This window comes from Paroedura picta, chromosome 14, assembly GCF_049243985.1.
Source record: "Paroedura picta isolate Pp20150507F chromosome 14, Ppicta_v3.0, whole genome shotgun sequence".
NCBI lineage: Eukaryota > Metazoa > Chordata > Lepidosauria > Squamata > Gekkonidae > Paroedura > Paroedura picta.
In genome coordinates, this window is record NC_135382.1 from 30368965 (window position 1) to 30388789 (window position 19825).

The following is a 19825-nucleotide window of genomic DNA, read 5'->3' on the forward strand; positions in this document are numbered from 1 at the left end:
AAGAATCTCAGGCTTTGGATAGATCATTGGGAGTTTGCAAAATAAACTGTGCCTTGTCAAGCTCTCTTTCCACCACCACTGAAAGAACAGCGGTGATAAAAGATGCAAAACCGACCTGTCTGCTCATCTTTTCAATGACCTGCATGCTTGACTTTGGGATGAAATAATTTTCAAGAAAAACTAATGAACACCGAGACCTGCCAGCATCTTTCGATGTCGTTTACTCAAAAAACAAAACACCAAACCGCAGAAGCGAGCAAACAAAAAGCCAGACACAGAGCTGATGCTTGCTGGTCATAACCGCACAATTATAACCTAGCAAACCAGGGCCCTTTGTCTCATCAAAGGTAATATCATGCAAGAAACGGCTGCTTAGTGGTGCTGAGAATGAGGTCTGTCCATTAGCGGCTCCCTTAAAGAAACTGTCGCTTATAAGGAATTGAAATCAGGTCTCCCATCTACAGCTAAGTGGGTCCTTTCATCAGCCTGGACAACATCGCAGCGTGTGAAGTGTCGGACTGATGAATCGCTCATTATGGTGACTGGTGTGCAATCTGTGGCGGTTGATGAATGAACGAACGCCGGTTGCTTCTATCTGAGTGCCTGCAAGAGAATGCACACAAAGACTCTTGGGGGGGAAGGAGCCGGTCCGTTTAAACAGGACAGCAAAGCCTCGGTACAGTTGCAAATTCACTGGTCCCGTGGAATGTAATTATGTTCCCAGCATGATTAGCTTGTTTCTAATGGGGAGCAGAAACACAAAGCTCTACAAAAACGTTGTATTTGGAGTCAGGCTACGGGTCCACCCAGCCCAATGCTGTCTATGCCAGGGGTCCCCAATGTCATGACGCCCAAGTCATGGTGCCCAAAGGTTTTTCTAAAAGTGGGTGGAGTCAGGTGGGGCTTCTGATCGGTCACTGGAGATCGGATATGCTGTGCAGACTGAAATAGCATTGCAGTGGAAGCTCCCCCTGAAACAGTGTTAGGTTTAGTCTCAAACTTACGGTTCTAAGAACATAAGAGGCTATGATGGATAAGGCTGGTTGGACCATGTTGGCCTATGAAGTCCAACGCTCCATGTCACAGAGTGGCCTTATTCTAGGAGAGAGACTGGTTTGCCACTCCTCTTTGCCACGGCAATCAAATCCTTACATCAGGGGTAGTCAACCTGTGGTCCTCCAGATGTTCATGGACTACAATTCCCATGAGCCCCTGCCAGCATTTGCTGGCAGGGGGCTCATGGGAATTGTAGTCCACGAACATCTGGAGGACCACAGGTTGACTACCCCTGCCTTACATCACATGGTGCAATGTTTGGCCTGAACAAGTACAGGTGGGAGTTAGTATATTGAACACAAGTGAGAGTTTCTGCAAAAGGGAACTTTGTGAAATTGCCTAGACCTCCAATTTCTTGATCCAGCACTCTTCCTTGCTCAAAGCCCTGCTGTGAACTAAATGCTGGGATTGCTTTACTGGAATGGGGATTATAATCTTGCACCAGAAGACAAATGAGTTGACGTCTGCTGTAGCAGCAAGGGAGACTTTGGGGCTGCAAGAAGAAATAGGCTTCTAATCCTGCAGTAAGCTCCCTGGGATTGGGGCCTGTCCCCAGGACTTTCAAATCTTGCTTTTGATCTAAAGACTGTTTTAAAAATTAAACACTGAGCAAGGTTTTTTGAACCTGAAGAACGTTTCAGAACTATAAAACCCTTACTGCTCCCTCCCAAATATCACACAGGCCAATTACTACCACAGCTATATATGCAATAGAAGAGGAAGAGGAAGAGGAAGAGGAAGAGGAAGAGGAAGAGGAAGAGGAAGAGGAAGAGCTGGCTTTTTATACCCTGCTTTTTATTACCTGAAGGAGTCTCGAAGCGGCTTACGGTCACCTTCCCTCCTTCTCCCCACAACAGACACCCTGTGAGGTAAGTAGGGCTGAGAGAACTACTCTGAGAACAGCTCTTAAGAGTCCTGTAACTGGTCCAAGGTCACCCAGCTGGCTGCATGCAGAGGAGGAGAGGGGAATCAAATCCAGCTGGCCAAATTAGAGGCCACCGCCCTGAACCACTATGCCAAACTGGCAACGGGAGAAAAATTCTCTGACCTTTGTTCACAGCAAACCAGCAAAGAACCGAGTCTTCTCAAGCACAGTTTGTTGTTTGGCTGTACTGCCAAACTGGATGGACAGAACACTGGGGAATTGAACGTGTCCCGTTTTGGCTTTAGTGTAAATCAGCCCCAACATTACTGCAGAGGTGCCGGTGCTTTTGGGAGCCAACAACAACAACAAGCCTTTAATAGCATATAAAATAATACAACATAACAAGGGAAAGTGCAAAAGGATCCACTGCTAGTGAAAACAAAGGCAAAGATCATGCTTTATAGTAAGACATAATACATTCACAATTTCTCATGGCAAGATATAAAAACTTTGCTACTGGTTCAATTATATCAGGGTTCTGGGATGTCAAAAGAAACTGAGTCTTTCGTTCATCCGAATGCAGTTCTCTTTTACACAGCAGTGAGTTAAGAAATTTAGCTCGGATCGAGGAATAAAATGGACAATGGAAGAAAACGTGTGTAATTGATTCTATACAGCATTGTCCACAGGGGCACAACCTAGCTGAGTGTGGGATCTGTTGAAATCTGTTTCAGTGCCAAGCAAACCCAAATTTCACATCACAAAAAAAAAAAAAAAGAATCCAAAGTTACATACATTTATTCTTTGTTTCCTAGTCATACAGAAGGGCAAAAAAAAGAGAGAGAGTATGCAAGTCACTAGAAATCCTGCTCAACATGATCTTTCTCTGCTCTTCATACTTTTGAGTCACTCTTCACAGGCTTGAGGACTAGAAACATGGATGGATGCTCCATTAAAAAGAAAAACAAAGACCCTCTAATTCAATCCATTCAAAATCAGCGTGGCCATGGGACACACAGACAGCACTGTTTATGATTCTACAACAGGCTCTTCACTGATCATACCAAGACCAACTCTGATACCAGGAACAGGGATGAGCTTTCTGATGCCCTCAAGGCAGGCTGCAGATAGCCAGGCCTCAGTCTGCCAAAGATGTATCTGAATGGAAATTTTAATTTCCAAATGGTGGCTCAGTTGCATTTCTCTTGCCACAGACGGTACCTAAGCAGCAATACAAAGAAGCCAAGCAGACACCTTGGTCCCATCCATGTCACCATGTCAGCTATGTGTCTGCACAGCGTCACAGTCCATGCTGGAAATGACCTTCTATTTATAAGTCTTGGGGAAGATGACGCATCACGCAGCGATGACCTGCAAAGGACTCAAAATGCATCAGTGGGCCCAGAGAAATGAGGGCAAAGTGGCAAGGAAAACCTGTGATGTCCTTTGCCATCCAGGGGAGACTCTACAACAGACCCTATGGCCATTCTTCATCAATTACATCCTGGGTAGCCCTAGGAACCTGGTTCAAATGTCCCAGAAACCTCAGAAAGAAAAAGGCTGGGTGACCTCCTTGAAGTATACATTCATCACGCGTGGCTGTGTACACTCTTTGTACAAAGCTAGAACCTTCTTCTTTCTTGACGCGACTGTATGTTACCTACCGAGTCAGTCTCTGAAATCAATCACCTGAAATATGTCAAAATAATTACGCCCTCCGAAGTTCCACATGCAGATGCTAACAAAGTATTCTACGGCACTATCTACACAACCTCGCCCGCCAACACAAGAACCGCAGGGGTCACTAACTGCCAGCCGCAGGAAGCTTCCACGGCACAACCAACCGCCTGCACAATTTACGGTTTCACCAATCAACACTGATCGCTCGCTTGAGTCGATTCTCAGGTTTCAGAGGAACCCTGAGCTTCTTCCAGAAATGAATTTCAGAGCAGACAAAGAACTAATTGGGAAACGTGCTTGGGAACTTCAGGCTGGCACTCTCCCAGAGCAGCAGGGAAGGAAGGGGGAGGGGAGAAAGAGTGAGGAGAAAACTACTGACTTCCATCAGCGACCGAAATGTTGAAACCCAAAAACAGAACAAAAGAATCCTTCCCAAGCCCTTTAACCTCGGGCAGAATGCTGGACGTGCACGTGGATGAGCAGGGTGGTTTTTGGCTGCCTGAAAGAGAATTGCTTAACAGACTTCCCTGTTTTCATCATAACCAATGCAAGACACAATTAAGAGTAATACAGAGTAAGGTGCCGGTATTGTAGCCACCTAGCGTATTTGGCTATAACAACTCATGCTAACCACATCAGATGAAATAAAGTTCCCATTATTAAGCAAAACTTGGCTGTACCGCTGGACCTAAACTAGCACATCAGCTGAACTGCCAAATGCAACTTGCTGCACTGTGATCCAGCCCTGCTTCCCTCATGCAGCTACAGCAACTTCTACCACAGAAGCACATCAAACTGTTGCATGCATCACCCTCAGCATCATCACTGGGCTTGCCAAATATACGCTGGTGTTCAAAGGGCTGTGCAGGCAAAACTTGTTTCTTAAAAACCACCGTTAGGAAGTCACCCAGCTGAGTGAGAAGAGAAAGGGGACAACCGAAAAATCTACTTTTCTCCTCTAGGTACCTAACTGGGGGCTTATGCTGACAAAGCACCCTTTTTTCCAGATGCTATCTTATTTGAATGTAAGAACTTAGTAAGAGCTGTGCTGGTTCAGACCAAGAGTCCAACTAGTCCAGCATCCTGCTTCACAGAGTGGCCAACCAGTTTCTCTAGATCAGGGGTAGTCAAACCGCGGCCCTCCAGATGTCCATGGACTACAATTCCCATGTATTTGCTGGCAGGGGCTCATGGGAATTGTAGTCCATGGACATCTGGAGGGCTGCACTTTGACTACCCCTGCTCTAGATGGACAAAAACATGGCAAAGAGGCTGAGGCCTTCCCCTGATGAAGTCCCAGACTCTTAAGACTTTCCTCATTGGGAAGATGCTCCAATACCCTAATTATCTTAGTTGCCCTCCTCTGTACTTTTTCTGTCCTCTGTACTTTTTCCAGCTTTGCAATGTCCTTTTGGAGAGATGGTAACCGGAACTGTACACACAGGACTTCTCTTTTTGTAGTTAGTCACCTGTAGGAAATCGTTCCCCTGCACAGGTGAAGGTGGCCAAGCTCTTTCCAAGCCTGGAGTTCCAGCATCTGGCCTTCGCTAGACTGGTTTCGGGTTCCAGTACGGTTCCACTTGCGACATGAAGGCTGGTCAGGCAATTCATCTAATCAGACTGGCAAAAAACTCAAGTGCACCTGCACTGCCCTTTCTCGAGCATCTGAAATACGGGTTCGGAAAAGAAAGTAATATGAAAGCACAAAGTGGCGAGAAAAGAGAAAATCAGAGCTTTATCACAAAGTGTGCATTAGTCAGGCTGACCTCAGCATTCCTCCTCGGGCAGAGAAGAGCCTTTCAAATACCATTCAATGTTCCCCTTAAGAAAGGGGGGAAAAAAAGGAGGGGAAAGAACATGCTGCCTCTTCAACAGTTCCCCTCTGGTTCCATCCTGCCTCGCTTGCCACTCGCTTCCCACTCTCTTTCCTTGGGACGTAAGAGCACATTCCTCTGTAAATGGATTTCTCTTCTTCCCAGAGAAGAAAGTGACTCTTAAATGCACTTGAAACATTTCCTCTGCTCAATAAAAGCTTCATTTTCTTGCCTCTATTTATTCCGGCTTGGATCGGGCTCTGGTTTGTTTGTCCGTTCATGCACGTTCACAAATCCGGGCCTCAGTGTGGCATGTAGCACATCTAATTTTTTTTTGGGGGGGGAGGAATTCTACAAAGATAGCTGAGAGGATAAGAAATTGATACCAAAGCCTCTCCTGAGGGCCATATCTTCACATCCAGATCCCCCCCCCCCAACAAAGGGGAGAAAAGCAATTGAGTGAGAAAAGGTTATGTAAAGACCTCTTTCAAAAAAGCCTTCAAGCCAGTGCTGGTTTTGAGCACATTTCATTCACTCTGTTATGCAAGAAGCAGAATGGCTGGGTGGGCCAAGCACAAAAAACAGAAACAGTGAATCCCAACTGGTCCCAAATGCCCTTTTGGCAGGTAAGAAGGGGTATGTGTGAATGTGCCTGTGAAACTGAGATCTCTGCTCTTTCACAGCAAAACAAATATACCTGGCATCAAAAGACAGAAGGAGTCCCTGAGTCTGGGCCCAGTTAGTCTGAGACTGTGGTAGACCAAACTGCTGAGAACGGTTCACTGTCACCCACACAAAGAGTAAGGTCTAAAGAGGTTCTGAGAGAGAAACAGAAATCAAACATAGAAAATGGCCAAAAACAACAAATCAAGTGCAAGTGTTTTAATACCAAAACATTAAGCCATTACAGCAAGCACAGCACCCTTTCCTAGGAGGGCATTACACACAAAGGAGAGAAGAGGAGCTGGTTTTTTACACTCCGCTTTTCAATACCTGAAGGAGTCTCAAAGCGGCTTACAGTCGCCTTCCCTTCATCTCCCCACCCTCTGAGTTGGTGGGGCTGAGAGAACTCTAACGGAACTGCCTTGCGAGAACAGCTCTGAGAGAACTGTTTGGCCGATGATCGCCCAGCTGGCTGCATGTGGAGGAGTGGGGAACCAAACCTGGCTCTCCAGATTAGAGTCCGCTACAACACGTTGGCTCACAGCTAGTTCCTGCAGAGGTCAATGACTCTAAAGCAGGGGTGGTCAACCTGTGGCAGGGGCTCATGGGAATTGTAGTCCACGAACATCTGGAGGACCACAGGTTGACTACCCCCGTTCTAAAGCACACAATTAAGGATGGAATATAGTTTTCTGTATTTCCATAGAGATTTCACCCAGAAAAGCAAATTTCTGGGCGTAGTGTATTGGGATGATTAGATGGTAGAAGTACACAGCTAGGGGCACTTTTGGGAGCCTTGATGGCTCTTTCTGGGGCTGGGAGGGGTCATTGTTGGAGCCAGAGGTGCTTTGGCAGGCACCAGCATTCAAAGGCAGCGACCGGAGGGCCCAGCTTCAGCCCATGTCCAGAGGTGGAAGTTGGGGGGGGGGGGGACAGGACATGACTGGATGGCTGACTAGGGTGCTAGAATTATGTCAATGCCAGCAAACCATCTCCATTGAAAAAGGCAACCACCACCACCACCACCACCATAGAAGCTTGCAGGGTGATTTTGGGCCAGTGGTGCACTTGCAGCCTAACCTACCTCATAAGGCTGTTGTTAGGACAGAACAGTGGAGAGGAGAATGAGGTCAGCTGCCTTGGGCTCCAATTGAGAAGAAAGGCTGGGGACAAATGAAGCAAATAAACAAATAATTGCAGGTAGAAAATCCAGGTATTTTCCAACACTGACGCTTCATTCAGCTTTTGCTTGTTTAGGCTGATTCAGTGGGGCCACAGAATACAGAAATGCCACATTTGCGAACTATGCAAACCCAACAATTCTTTGGAAAGGCAGTTCAGACACACAGAAGGACTGCTCTCTCGCTTCCCGGATAACTCTGCCTATCTCCACTCCGCACCAACTCAGGCTAATATCAACCGGTGAACGATAGTGCACAATACCACGGTCCCGACAGCTGCACCAAGGCCCTTAGAAGCACACTGTGCGTCAAGGGGTTCTATCATCTGGTGGGGTCATTCATCAGAGAATAAAAGCTGCTGTGAGTCACAACGCAGAGGGAACAGAGAGGGTGACGTTGGTGGATCACCGTCTCCGGCCAGCAGGCAAGGATCAATGACAGCGGGCTTCAGGCACCATTAAGACAAACGAGGAGGCCTCCTCTTTTGAAAACAGGAGTGGAAAACTTTGGGAAACCTACTTGTGGCCAGCTTCTTAGGCCTCTCTCAGGGCTCCTTCAGGGGTTATTTTTCATGCCTTGAAGGCAGAACTGGAGATGGCGACACCAAAGCATAGATGGAAACAGCAGGACAAACCAACAGAAGGTAGAAGGGGGATTTAGGACTGGCAGAAAGTAATTGGGACAGTCCACAGACACTCTAAGGCCCAAATGACTCAAGAGGTCAGGGCACCTCACTGGCATCAGGCACCCTTGTGGGAAGGGAAGAAGTGACTGCTGTGGCTTCCACCTTTTATCATCTCCCCACCAGGTCCACAAAGCTACCTCCAGGGTCCAGCGATACTTGCATGACAGCACCATTCCCCTCCAGGTCTCACGAGACAGAACCCCGGGAGAGGGGGATGTTTGTAAACTACCTCTACTGACTTGCTATCCAAACTCAGTCAGACTCTTAACTAAAAATGCTTATTTTCTACTTGATCATTTTGCTGTTCTGTTTTACGTGAAAAAAATTCACAATCTGGACTCCTTTCAGTCTGGTTCCAGGCCAGGGTATGGGACAGCAGACAGCTCTGGGGGGTTTTGGTTGATGACCTCCATCTAATGTAGACAACAAAGAAGAAAAGAAGAGCTGGCTTTTATATCCCTCTTTTCCCCTCCTGAAGGAGTCTCAAAGCAGCTTAGAATCGCCTTTCCTTCCTCTCCCCACAACAGACACACGGTGAGGCAGGTCGGGCTGAGAGAGCTCTGACAGAAACCGCTGCATGAGAACAGCTCTAACAGGACTGTGACTTGCCCAAGGTCACCCAGCTGGCCACATGTGGAGTGGGGAATCAGATTAGAAGCTGCCACTCTTAACCACTACACCAAGGCCATGCTTCTTTGTTTTATTTATTTATTATATTTCCAGCCCACCTTCCCTGAAGGCTCCTTCCCATTTAGATGACTGAAACAGATGATCTCTTGGTGAATTGCAAACGAAACTGGTAAGATCTGTATGTGGCACTGGTTAGCAATAAAAGAGTGAGAACATCATCCAAAGGCTTAAGAGAGTCTAGAAGGCTTCCAAGCTCTTGTGGCATTCTGTATACCAGAAATGGAATATTTCTCAAGGACTCTTTTAATTTCATGATTATTCCTAGAAATACCCTTTTGTTTTCCCCTCCAATATAACGAGAGAGGTCAAACAAGTATCTGGCCATAGTCAGGTGGTATAATAAGACAGTGTTTTTAAGCCATAGTTTGATTAAGTATTGGTATAATCATAGAATCATAGAGTTGGAAGGGGCCATACAGGCCATCTAGTCCAACCCCCTGCTCAACACAGGATCAGCCCAACGCATCCAAGAAAAGTGTGCATCCAACCTTTGCTTGAAGACTGCCAATGAGAGGGAGCTCACCACCTCCTTAGGCAGCCTATTCCACTGCTGAACTACTCTGGTGTCTGATGATTTTTTTTCAAAAGCATAATGAACTATTAGATTCAGAGCTTGTTTTGATTGGAGATTTGAACGCAGTCCCTGACCCGATTCTTGATAAGTCACATCAAAAAGGATCCAAGCTACCAAAGACTGCACTCTATCATTTTTATAAGCTATCATTGGTTGATGTTTGGAGAAAACTGAATCCACAAAAATGGAAGTACACTTTTTATTCGCAGTGACATAACTCTTATTCAAGGATCGACCAATGGTGGATTTCTAAATTAGTCACTTCCGATAGTAGCAAATATGGAAATACTGCCTAATACATTCACTGATCATAATTTTTAGAATTAGAATTAAACTACCAAAGAACAGACTTAAAGAGAAGTAATGATATCTGAATGGAGGCTCAGCTATGGCTCCCATCCTTGGCCTGTACCTGGTGCAATAATTGTAGCATTTATGACAAAGTTTGAGTCCAGTGGCATCTTTTAAGCGCAGAACACCCAATTTCATCAGTAGTACTTCCCTTGTCACTTGCATACAGAAGTGGTGACAGACTTTCAGAAAAATCTCAGTGGCTTCAACTATATTTGGCTGACTTGGGGGTGGGGGTAGCGTTCCCTCCCTCTGCTTCTCTCCAATCGTCCCTCCCTGCAAGTGATGACTCAGTTAATAGGACTCCAACCTCAACTGAGTGGAAATTTAATTTAAACCACAGCACAACAAAAGATCTTGCTTAATAATATGCTTTCGTTCACTTTGCCTGCATACAACATAGGAATAGTTCCTCAAAACCCACAGTTATAGTCAAAAGCTCTCCACGGTCCACCTATGGCCATACTTTCTTTCATGGTGAAAGTTTTTGAGAGAGAGAAAGTGTAGGATTTCTGTCTGCTTCACTGAAAAGGGGCCAGGAGATGATCCTCAGTCTGAAAAGAGCAGGTCTCTCCTCTCCCTTTCCTATTGATTGAGCCAACCAACATGACACTCAATAAACCAAGTGCAGAGAGGCTTCGCCAGCAAGCTGGCAATGCAAAGTCACTTGGGGATAACTGGGTCTTAGAACACACTGAGGCTTGTTCAGTACACCCGGTAAACTAAGCGGGATTTGAGCAACAAACTGTGGATTTAAACAAACCAGTTTATTATGGCCTCTGAAAACAGCCTCTAAAATGAATATTAGGACACTTTCAAAACTAAGCTGGATGCACTAAACAGAGGCTGAAGAGTGGACAAAGAACAAAAGCGACTGTGTTTCATAACACTCAACCCAAATTCTGCGAACACGTTTCCATCCGAGAGAGGCAATCCCAGGAGGTAGCACTGTCAAGACCTGATCAGAGAATCAGAAGTTCACCTGCAGCAATCCTGCAGGCAACAGCCTCAAAGGTGCTTTTGATCCTGCAAGTCCACTGTGACTTAACGCTGTTGCAAAATTTCACAGGCAGCAGCTGACTTGCGTCATGCAAGGATCTAATAAAGAACACATTCCCCCTGCCTTGCCTCCCACCACAGCCCAGATCTACTTTCCGAGATACAGCTGGCTCCTCTGCTAATGTGAGATTGCAGAGCTCAGTCAAGGGAGGATCGGAAGCAGAAATGCAGGATGACTTGTGAAGATGTCCCCGTTTGTTTGACGAGAAATGAGCTGACACCTAACTAATGCAGTTGCCACTGGAGAGAGCTTACAGCTTGGGGTTCTATTCCTGGAGGAGTAGGCCCGTTTCAAGAGGCTATTAGGCAATCGATGAGCAAGATATACTATAATAGCTCATTCAGGTCCTGCTGACCTCAACCACTCTAATTATCATTCTTTGGCTTCCGCATGGAGTTGAGGGGTGAGATGTAAACTTTTAAGACAGCCTGGAGAAGTAAATTGGCAAGAGCTTCTGATGACGCCAGCTCCCTGGGTACGGGTTACGCTGCTCGTCAAAGACTGATCAGTACAACCTATCCATCAGGAACTAATTGGCTCCCCTCCACCGTTCCCTGCAGCTCTTCCTTTGCTTCATCAGTATTCTGCTAAATAAGATGAAGGGCTAGTTTTACTTTGGTGCGGGGGGGGGGGGGGGCACAGGTTAAATAACAGCAAACTTATCTGTTTTTGGAGACTCCAGAAGAAAAAAGTGTTGCAGAGGATTATCTCCCGTTGTGGGTAGAGATGTGCAGGCCCGGCAGAATCAAAGTCCACCCCTGAGGCCTTTTTTGGCTAAATTTATTTACAGTGTGTGTGTGAGGGAAACAGTGATTTTAGGACACACTGAGGATATTATTTATTTGTTTATTTGTTTATTTATTTAATTTATATCCTGCCCCTCCCCAGAGACTCGAGGCAGTCACAGCACGATACACAATATACAATACAACTTAAAATCCCCTAATAAAATACCCCTTAAAACTAAGCTAATACCCCATTAACCACAGCTCAAGATGTAATGCGACGCAAAAATCATAAAAATCCCTAATTTTCCATGACTGGGGGGTGGACATGGGAACAGTTGTAAGCCGTTAGCAAGGGGGGGGGGTCAGATCTACCTCAACCATAGACCTGGCAGTCTAAAAAGGTCTAAAGCAGGGGTAGTCAACCTGTGGTCCTCCAGATGTCCGTGGACTACAATTCCCATGGGAATTGTAGTCCACGGACATCTGGAGGACCACAGGTTGACTACCCCTGGTCTAAAGAATATTCTCACATTTGAAATGAATGGAATTATTTTTTTTGTCATATCTCACATCTCTCTCACAGCCATCAATTGTCCTCGGAACAGAAAATCTTTTAAAAAGAAAAGTAACTTGGGTTTCTAACATATTCCTGTTGCCTCATGCAACACCAAGAACAATCCAAACTCCCTGATAAGCGTCGACATCCATTACCGAAATGCCATCACGCCCTCGTGTTTCTAAAATGCCAGAAATATTAAAGCATCCTATTTGTTTTTCAGACAGTTTCAACCCCTGCTTCGGGAAATTGCTCTTAGTCATCTATAAATACTGCGCTGCATTCTTGCTCAGATCGACTTTACAAAGCTGCAGTAAGACCAACTTAGCTGAAACTTCCATTTCTAAAGGTGACTCCCTGAAGAAAATGGGAAACGGGCCCGTCTCCACACTTGGATGCTATTCCTTCAACTATGTGGCAAAAGAACATAACAGACCAAAAGAATAAAATGGCTCCCCTGGATCTGGACCGCAAGGGCCAAGCTGCATGTAATACAAGAGAGATCTGTAATCTCTCAGGGGAGGGCATGTGTGGAGGAGATATATGATCAAGACCAGGGGTGCAACACACAGTTACCATACAGCTGGATAGAATCATAGAATCAGAGAGTTGGAAGGGGCCATACAGGCCATCTAGTCCAACCCCCTGCTCAACGCAGGATCAGCCCAAAGCATCCTAAAGCAAATACCTGTACATTTCCTTTCACGGGGCAGACAGCAACACAGGAGGTGGGTAGGGGGCATTTAAATCAGGAAATCAGTGTGGGAGGGTAGCTTCAACTCTCTGGTTCTCCTCAATGACTGCAATCCACTGCTGCCCTGTCCAAAGATGCCCTTATCATTTAACAAACAAACCATTTCAGACATCTTATCATGGATCCAAGAGCAGCAGACGGAAGAGACGAGCCCATCCCTCTGCCTTGGCTTAGTACCAAGCAGACTCCTACAGTCTGCTGCCTTTACAAAAAGCAACTTGTCCAAATACCTAGCTGGGGGAGGAGAGCAATGCCTATGCTGGAAAGGCAAGGCCTCCGATGCTCCCACAGTATGAGAAGTAGCAGAATGGGAGGTTCCTGTTTAGAGCTGCTGCAAGTCACCACCTGTGCCCACTGCTTCAAGTCAAACAGTCCTGGGTTGTTGTTTTAAAAAATATAGACATAGCTTTAATGGCCAGGTACACCCACCCCTATTCCCATGAGGATCAAAAATCCTAAAGGCCAAAAGTTTCTGCAAACCCATAGAAATTCCCAGGTTTTTAAGAAAAATCCTGTTTTTTCTAAAGACACTACAGAGAGAGAGTCACCATGTTGGTCTGAAGTCGAAAGCAAAAACCAAGGTTCACATCCAGTAGCACGAGAAGTCAACAAGATCAACTGCACCCAGCAAGAACTGAACCTCAGTTGTATAGTTAGCTGTTACACAGTTGCAAAGTTACAAATGTTCCACAATTAAAAATGTTAGAAGCTCATGATGCGCTCTTGGTATTGTACGGATTGTTCATTGTAAATTGCCCTGAGCTGCAGGGGACAGTGGTCTATAAATGCAATTAATTGAACAAATAGATTTTCAGGATATCAGTTTTCAAGAATCAAAGCTCTCTGAGTTTCGACTCTTGAAAGTTTATACCCTGAAAATCCTACTGGTCTCTCAGGTGCTGCTGGACTCCAGTCTAGTTCTTCTCTTTTGCAGAGAGAGAGTACACCATGTGAGATCTCAGCTGCCATTTTGGGTTGCCTAGGCAACACAAAACAACACTGAGGCCTCCAGTTCACATTGTGCTTTGGAGAACTGGACATGCAGCTGACCCTCTTGAATGACTCACCTGGCACACGACGCTTGGAGGAGAACAGTAAAACAGAAAGCCCATTCAAAAATGTGCAATATACGGAGAAAGTGGCAGTGGGGGCGGGGAGGAATGGGGGAATCAATTTATTTTGCAAGGCCTTCTAGATCTGTCTTGCATCTACATCAAAGGGATCTTGCTTCAAAGCACACTACATTATGTCAGAAGGTAACGATTCGTTTAGAGGCCCCAAAGTACAAGAGCAAGTGGTTTTTTTCTGTAGCAAATGGATTTCAGGCGATAATAAAATTCTCCTGCCCAACAAGCACTCTGAGCTTTGACACACTCACCTCCCCTGAGTAACTGTACTTTCCTTTCAGGATCTGTCGGTACAAACGGGTCCGGTTGTCATCCTCGAAAGGCATAGTCCCACTTAAGAGGATGTAAGAGATCACACCCAAGGCCCACATGTCTACCGAGTTAGTATAAGGCTTTCTGACCAAGATTTCTGGAGCAATATACTCCGGCGTCCCACACGTGGTCTTCATTAAGCAGTCATCTCCCTTCTTCCGGGCACTCGCCAGCCCAAAGTCCGTGATCATTATTTTAGAATCCATTCCTGGGTGATAGTACAGCAAGTTCTCTGGCTTTAAGTCCCTGTGCGTTATCCCCAAGGTATGTAAATATTTAACCCCATCCAAAACCATCTGCAGCACTCGGGTAGCGTCTCTCTCCGTGAAGGAGCCTTTGGCGATGATTCGGTCAAACAGCTCCCCACCCGTGGCCAGCTCCATCACCATGTAGACACGCTCCTGAGTCTCAAACACCTCGATGAGCTGGATGATGTTGGTGTGCCGCACGCGACGCAACACGCACAGCTCGGATTCACACACTTCCCTCCCTTCCCGGTACTTGGTCTCTATCATCTTGATAGCATACGGCTGCTTGGTGGCCTTGTGCTCCACACGCACCACGCGGCTGAAGCTGCCTCGGCCAATCAGGGCCTTAATGTCGTACTTGGCCGTCACTCTGGGGTCAAATTTGGCACGGTATTTAGCCACTCTGTTCTTGCGGGGCTCTGGCGGTTCCAGGCGAGTGGGAGAGCAGCCACTGGCGTAAGGGTTGGTGTGGCGGGGCGGAGAAGGGAAGCCAGATTTGATGGCGTCGCCACCATCATCCTTGATGAAGTGCTTATAGATGTCATTTTTGTAACCACAATACGGCTCAACCTTTTTAACGAGATCCAAATGAACATCCTTGGGAGGCTCAGGAAGTACTTTGCTAGTCCCACAGCCCATCACTGAATGGTGTTAATTATCCATCAAGACGTTTCCCCGGGGCAACACCACAGCAACATGTCTGGAACAGCTGCAAACATCACAACATCCTGACAAACTAGGGGAGCAAAAAAAAAAGAGCAATTATTCAAGCAAATATTCCCTGCAAGGCACTCCATCTGCTTCCTACCTTGCTTATATAAATCATTTGGAAGTGACCTCTCTTGTAATTAGCCACTGCACAAACTGTTATTACATAACAAAAAAACATCTTACCAGCAAACATCCACATAGGATGGATTTAGAATTACCCTATATACTCGTGTATAAGCCTAGTTTTTCAGCACCTTTTTTCCCCCACTGAAAAAACACTCCTCGACTTATACGCGGGTATATACAGTAATTGAAATAAAAGCCCCCGCCCCCCCTTTTACTGCCACTTTTTTCAGGAAAAATTCTGAATTCATTCCTGTTTAAGAAAATGCATCCTGTTGGAAAATGAAAGCAATTCTGTATGCCAACACACTGACATCAGCATGGGTTTAAGGTTCTTTGAAGACTACTTTATTTATTTATACTTTAATACTCCAAAAAAGTCAGGGTAGTTCAGCAGTGGAATAGGCTGCCTAAGGAAGTGGTGAGCTCCCCCTCACTGGCAGTCTTCAAGCAAAGGTTGGATACACACTTTTCTTGGATGCTTTAGGATGCTTTGGGCTGATCCTGCGTTGAGCAGGGGGTTGGACTAGATGGCCTGTATGGCCCCTTCCAACTCTATGATTCTATGAAAGTGGCTCATGGCAGGTAGCAATCACAAACTCCCTAATGGAGTGTTTTGAAGTATTTAAGAATATAAGAGGGGGCCCTGGTGGATCAGATCAGTGGTCCATCTAGTCCAGCATGTTGTTTTACACCCAGGCCACCAGTTGTCCTGAATGGCTAAAAACAGGGCATACAGGCCAAGATCTTCCCTTGGTGTTGCCTCCTGACTCTAGTATTCATCAGTTTGCTCCCTCCTGTATATGGCAGTTTACTTTAGTCAACCTGGCTAGTAGCCATTCAAGGATCTCTCCTCCGCCAATCTTTCTAAACTCCTTTTATGCTTTGGTCTTGCACCGAACTCACACTGTCCAACAGACACTGTCCAACTGGGCAGCAGGTCTAACTGCTTTACAAAGACTTCTTGCCATACTGCAGAGGTGACCAAACTGTGGCTCTCCAGAGGTCCACTAGTCAGCCTGCAAAAGGAAACTCCTCTGCCAGGCATTTGCTTGAGGTAGATCTGAACCTCCAGTTCCCAAGCCTCTCTCTGACGACGATGATTACAGATCCGCCCAAACTACTGGGCTTCAGTATGAGTTAATCAATTTTTCTAGTATTCTACCATTCTACCATGTTTATTATTATCATTATATTGCTATTATTACAGTTGTTAACACATTACTATAAACTGAGCTAATTGCATTGTTCCCGTTTCATGTAAACTGCCCAAATCTCTTTAAAGACAAACCTCCTTGAACAGGATTTTAATTATTTCCAAATTCAAGATCTAGAAAGGTACAGTAAGTAAAAAGGTATGACCACCTTCTTCCCACACCCCTGGTTTTATTGATGGTTTGTTTCTTATCTACGGCAATTTAAAGTAACACGCATCAGCCATTCAAGGTACCACAAAACAGATATAAGTCTATTAGTCAGAAGCATAAAGGATTTTTTAAAAACACTTTAACAAGCTTATTAGAAGTACACCTACTAGAGATGACAAGCACTTTTCCCTATTTGTCATAAATATCTAAGTTACTAGAAATGCATAAGACCTCAAGAAAAGCTTGCAAGAAAATGTAGCATTTTGGTTTTTCTGCTTTTAGATCACAGGCATTTTACTCCTCTTTGGAATATATCCCTATCTCAACAGTGCAGTCCTACACAGAGTTCTTCCAGTCTAATGCCAGTGATGTCAATAAGCTTAGACTGGAATAACACTACACAAGTTACGCTACTGTATTATGTAAATGGATTTAACACTCTAACTCTTCTCAGACTGCAATCTATCACTAGGATTTCTTTAAGTAAGGTTTTCTTTCTTAAAAGAAGACCGTGGGTTATTTTTTCCCCGTCCTTCACAAGTCACAGGATATGTGAAAGAGGTTATGATTATCAGTCCAACCTAGACGCTTTTGTAGAGGCTACCAGGTGAGTCAAATATTTCCCAGTATTAGCCTTGCCAGAAGTTATAAAGCAATGATTGAAAGGAAAGTAGGATTGTCAGGTATTCATCTGGAAATTGAATCTGTTCTTTTCTATATTATATTTTTTTCTTCCTGACTCAGAGCAGCTGGTTGTCAAAGGACAACTATTAGACTTCTTTCCCTATTCCCATTTTCACAAGATCATAATCTCAAAAATATAATGTCATTTATCAGGTTTTCCGTGGTCAATAGGAACCAGGGGGATTCTCAGGTTAATCCATGCTGAAATTGGTCAGCATCAAACTTCTGAGCTAAATAGCACTTCTGTAGCTTTGAAGTACACTCTATTTAATTCAGCCAAGCATATAACTACATCTGAATTAGCTCCACACTTTCCCAATAGACTTTAAGGAGTAAAAGTCTCAATTTCCTGCAAAACACAGCAGCATAAAAGGCATCAAAAGTTGGCCCAGCTTGGTCTGCACTGTAGTGCCCATCAATATGGCACTCACCAACACGCTTTTGGGCATCCATTTCCTTCATCTCCCTAAAGCAAAGGATCAATCCTGGTTTTCCTACACTTCAGCAATATTGCAGGTACTTCAGAAGAATCCAGGAGGTTTTGTGTACACAGGGAGCAGCTATTTGGAACACTTGGCTTTGAACCAGTGTAGTGTCAAACAAGGATCTGGGACACTCCAGGTTCAAACACGCACTCTGCCACAGCAGATATCAGTGTGACGATGCACCACTCTCACTCTGAGACTAACTCACAGGGTTGTTGTAAGGATTAATCAGGACACCATTTTGGGTACCCACTGGGGAGAAAGAATATAAAGTTTTTAAAAACCTCCTCACACGTCACGAATGGATCCAGCCTCTACGGCAGCCACTTTGCCGCAGCAACTCCAAACTGTTCCCAAAATTACCCAAAACATTATCCATATGGTTTAGCAAGGTTGACAGACCCTTGCTTTAGACATTTCCTTCTTTTGCCATAGGCAAAGGGGCCTCAGTCTCCGAAAAGCTTTTGTGACAAGATTTTCCTCCGACATGTCATAGGAACCCTCATTAATTTCATATAAACAAGAGCTCTGTGCCACCCCAGAGCCTTTCTACAATGATACTGACCTCCCCTCCTCAGAAAGGGATCTACCCACTGGGGATTCGCTAACTTCTGGCTGGTGGGACCCTGTGTCCGTGAGGCCTGACGACGGGGCGCTGCTCTGTCCGTGGGGGCAGAGGCAGAAGAATCCCAAAAGGCTGACAAGAGCCCCCAGCCCCGGCGAGGGCCAGGCCTTGCGCAAGAAGCCAGGGGAAGAGGCAGTAAGACAGGCCCCTCCGAGGCCAGCGCTCCCGAGACCCCCCACAGCCGAGGCTGCGAGGGGGTCCGTGGAAGAGCGCCACACGGAGCTCCGCGGCGTCCGGAGCCAGGCCGAGCCGCCCCGCACTCACCTCAGCCTGGGGCCGGAGGGGCACCGGGGCCAGCCCAAGCCCAAGCGGGGGTTCAGACCCGGCGCGCGCCTTATAACGTCATCAACGTGCGCTCAGGAAAACGCACCACATGGTGCGCGGCCTTTCCCCCCCTCCCTCCGCTGCGATTGGCTGAGGTGGATTCGGGGCGGGCCTCAGGCCGAGAGAAAGACGGGTGGCGGTTACTATGGAAACCCCCGAGGCCCGGCGCGGCCGTTAAGTGGAGCGCGAGAGCGCAGATGAGACCGCGGCCTTGGACTCTGCTGGTCCTTTGCGGGAAGAAGCGGGCTCGTTGCTTGCGCCCCTTCCTTGTCCTTCCCCGCATTTCAAGTTTATTTCCACACGCGCTGTGCTTGCAAACCATTTCAGCCGCCATGGCTCCCAAAGGCAGATTTTCTTGCAAATAGTAACGTTTTAAAAAGGCGCAGTGAAAATACACACTGGCATGCGATTCAAATGGTATGCAATTCAAATGAGTCCAGGAGCACCTTTAAGGCCAACAAAGATTTATTCAAGGCGTGAGCTTTCGAGTGCTTGCACTCGAAAGCTCACGCCTTGAATAAATCTTTGTTGGTCTTAAAGGTGCTACTAGCATCGGAGTTTGGGTTATCTGTGATTTTATTTCGGTTTTACAGGGTGCAGTTTTCCACTCTGGTCTTCGTTTGCACGGTTTTGACAGCCTTTTGTTGTATTTCTTGTTGATACAAACAGCGCAACAGAAGACTCGTAAAAACCGGTTGCATCAAAAGCATCACGTCCCGGTTAACATCATACAGTTTGTTATCAAGCTGTTTTGCAAAGGAGAGGAAACATGATCAGCCCCAATCTCAATCCTGAATCCACTGAAGTCAGTGGGTGTCGACAGGTAGAACTCTATTTATTGTACTGTGAAAGATGTTAGAGAGTATGTTATGTCAACATGACATTCCCGGCACTGAGATAATGTGTGAAATTAATGCACTAATGATTTTATTTTTATTCTGGGATTTCTTGATGGCTTCCCCCGGCAAGCCGGCTCTGAAGGGTTTCCAACACAATCAGATACTATTACAGTAATCCATAAAATACAAATACAAAAAATCATAAAAGTTAATTTACATGTAAACATAATTAAATTGACTAAAAACTATTAAAGCCATCTAAATTAAAACCATCAATGTGTAAGCAGCAACCAGCTAAAAAAATTTTTTTCGAGGGGGGCAAT

The 19825-nt window shown here is 45.7% G+C and overlaps 1 protein-coding gene across 2 annotated transcripts in view; it reads right to left on the minus strand.

Moving 5' to 3' along the window:
* PSKH1 (protein serine kinase H1) overlaps window positions 1-18705 on the minus strand; it is a 30022-nt gene extending 11317 nt beyond the window's left edge. The window contains exons 1-2 of one of the 2 annotated variants that reach the window (XM_077309669.1): window positions 18604-18705; window positions 14036-15080 (exon numbers count right to left, since the gene is read on the minus strand). In XM_077309669.1, coding sequence (XP_077165784.1) covers window positions 14036-14983 — 948 coding nt within the window. In that variant the 5' untranslated portion in view covers window positions 14984-15080; window positions 18604-18705. Of the gene's footprint in view, window positions 1-14035; window positions 15081-18279 lie in introns of both variants that reach the window. The other variant, XM_077309670.1, reaches the window with a different exon arrangement.
* Window positions 18706-19825: the final 1120 nt, after the last annotated feature.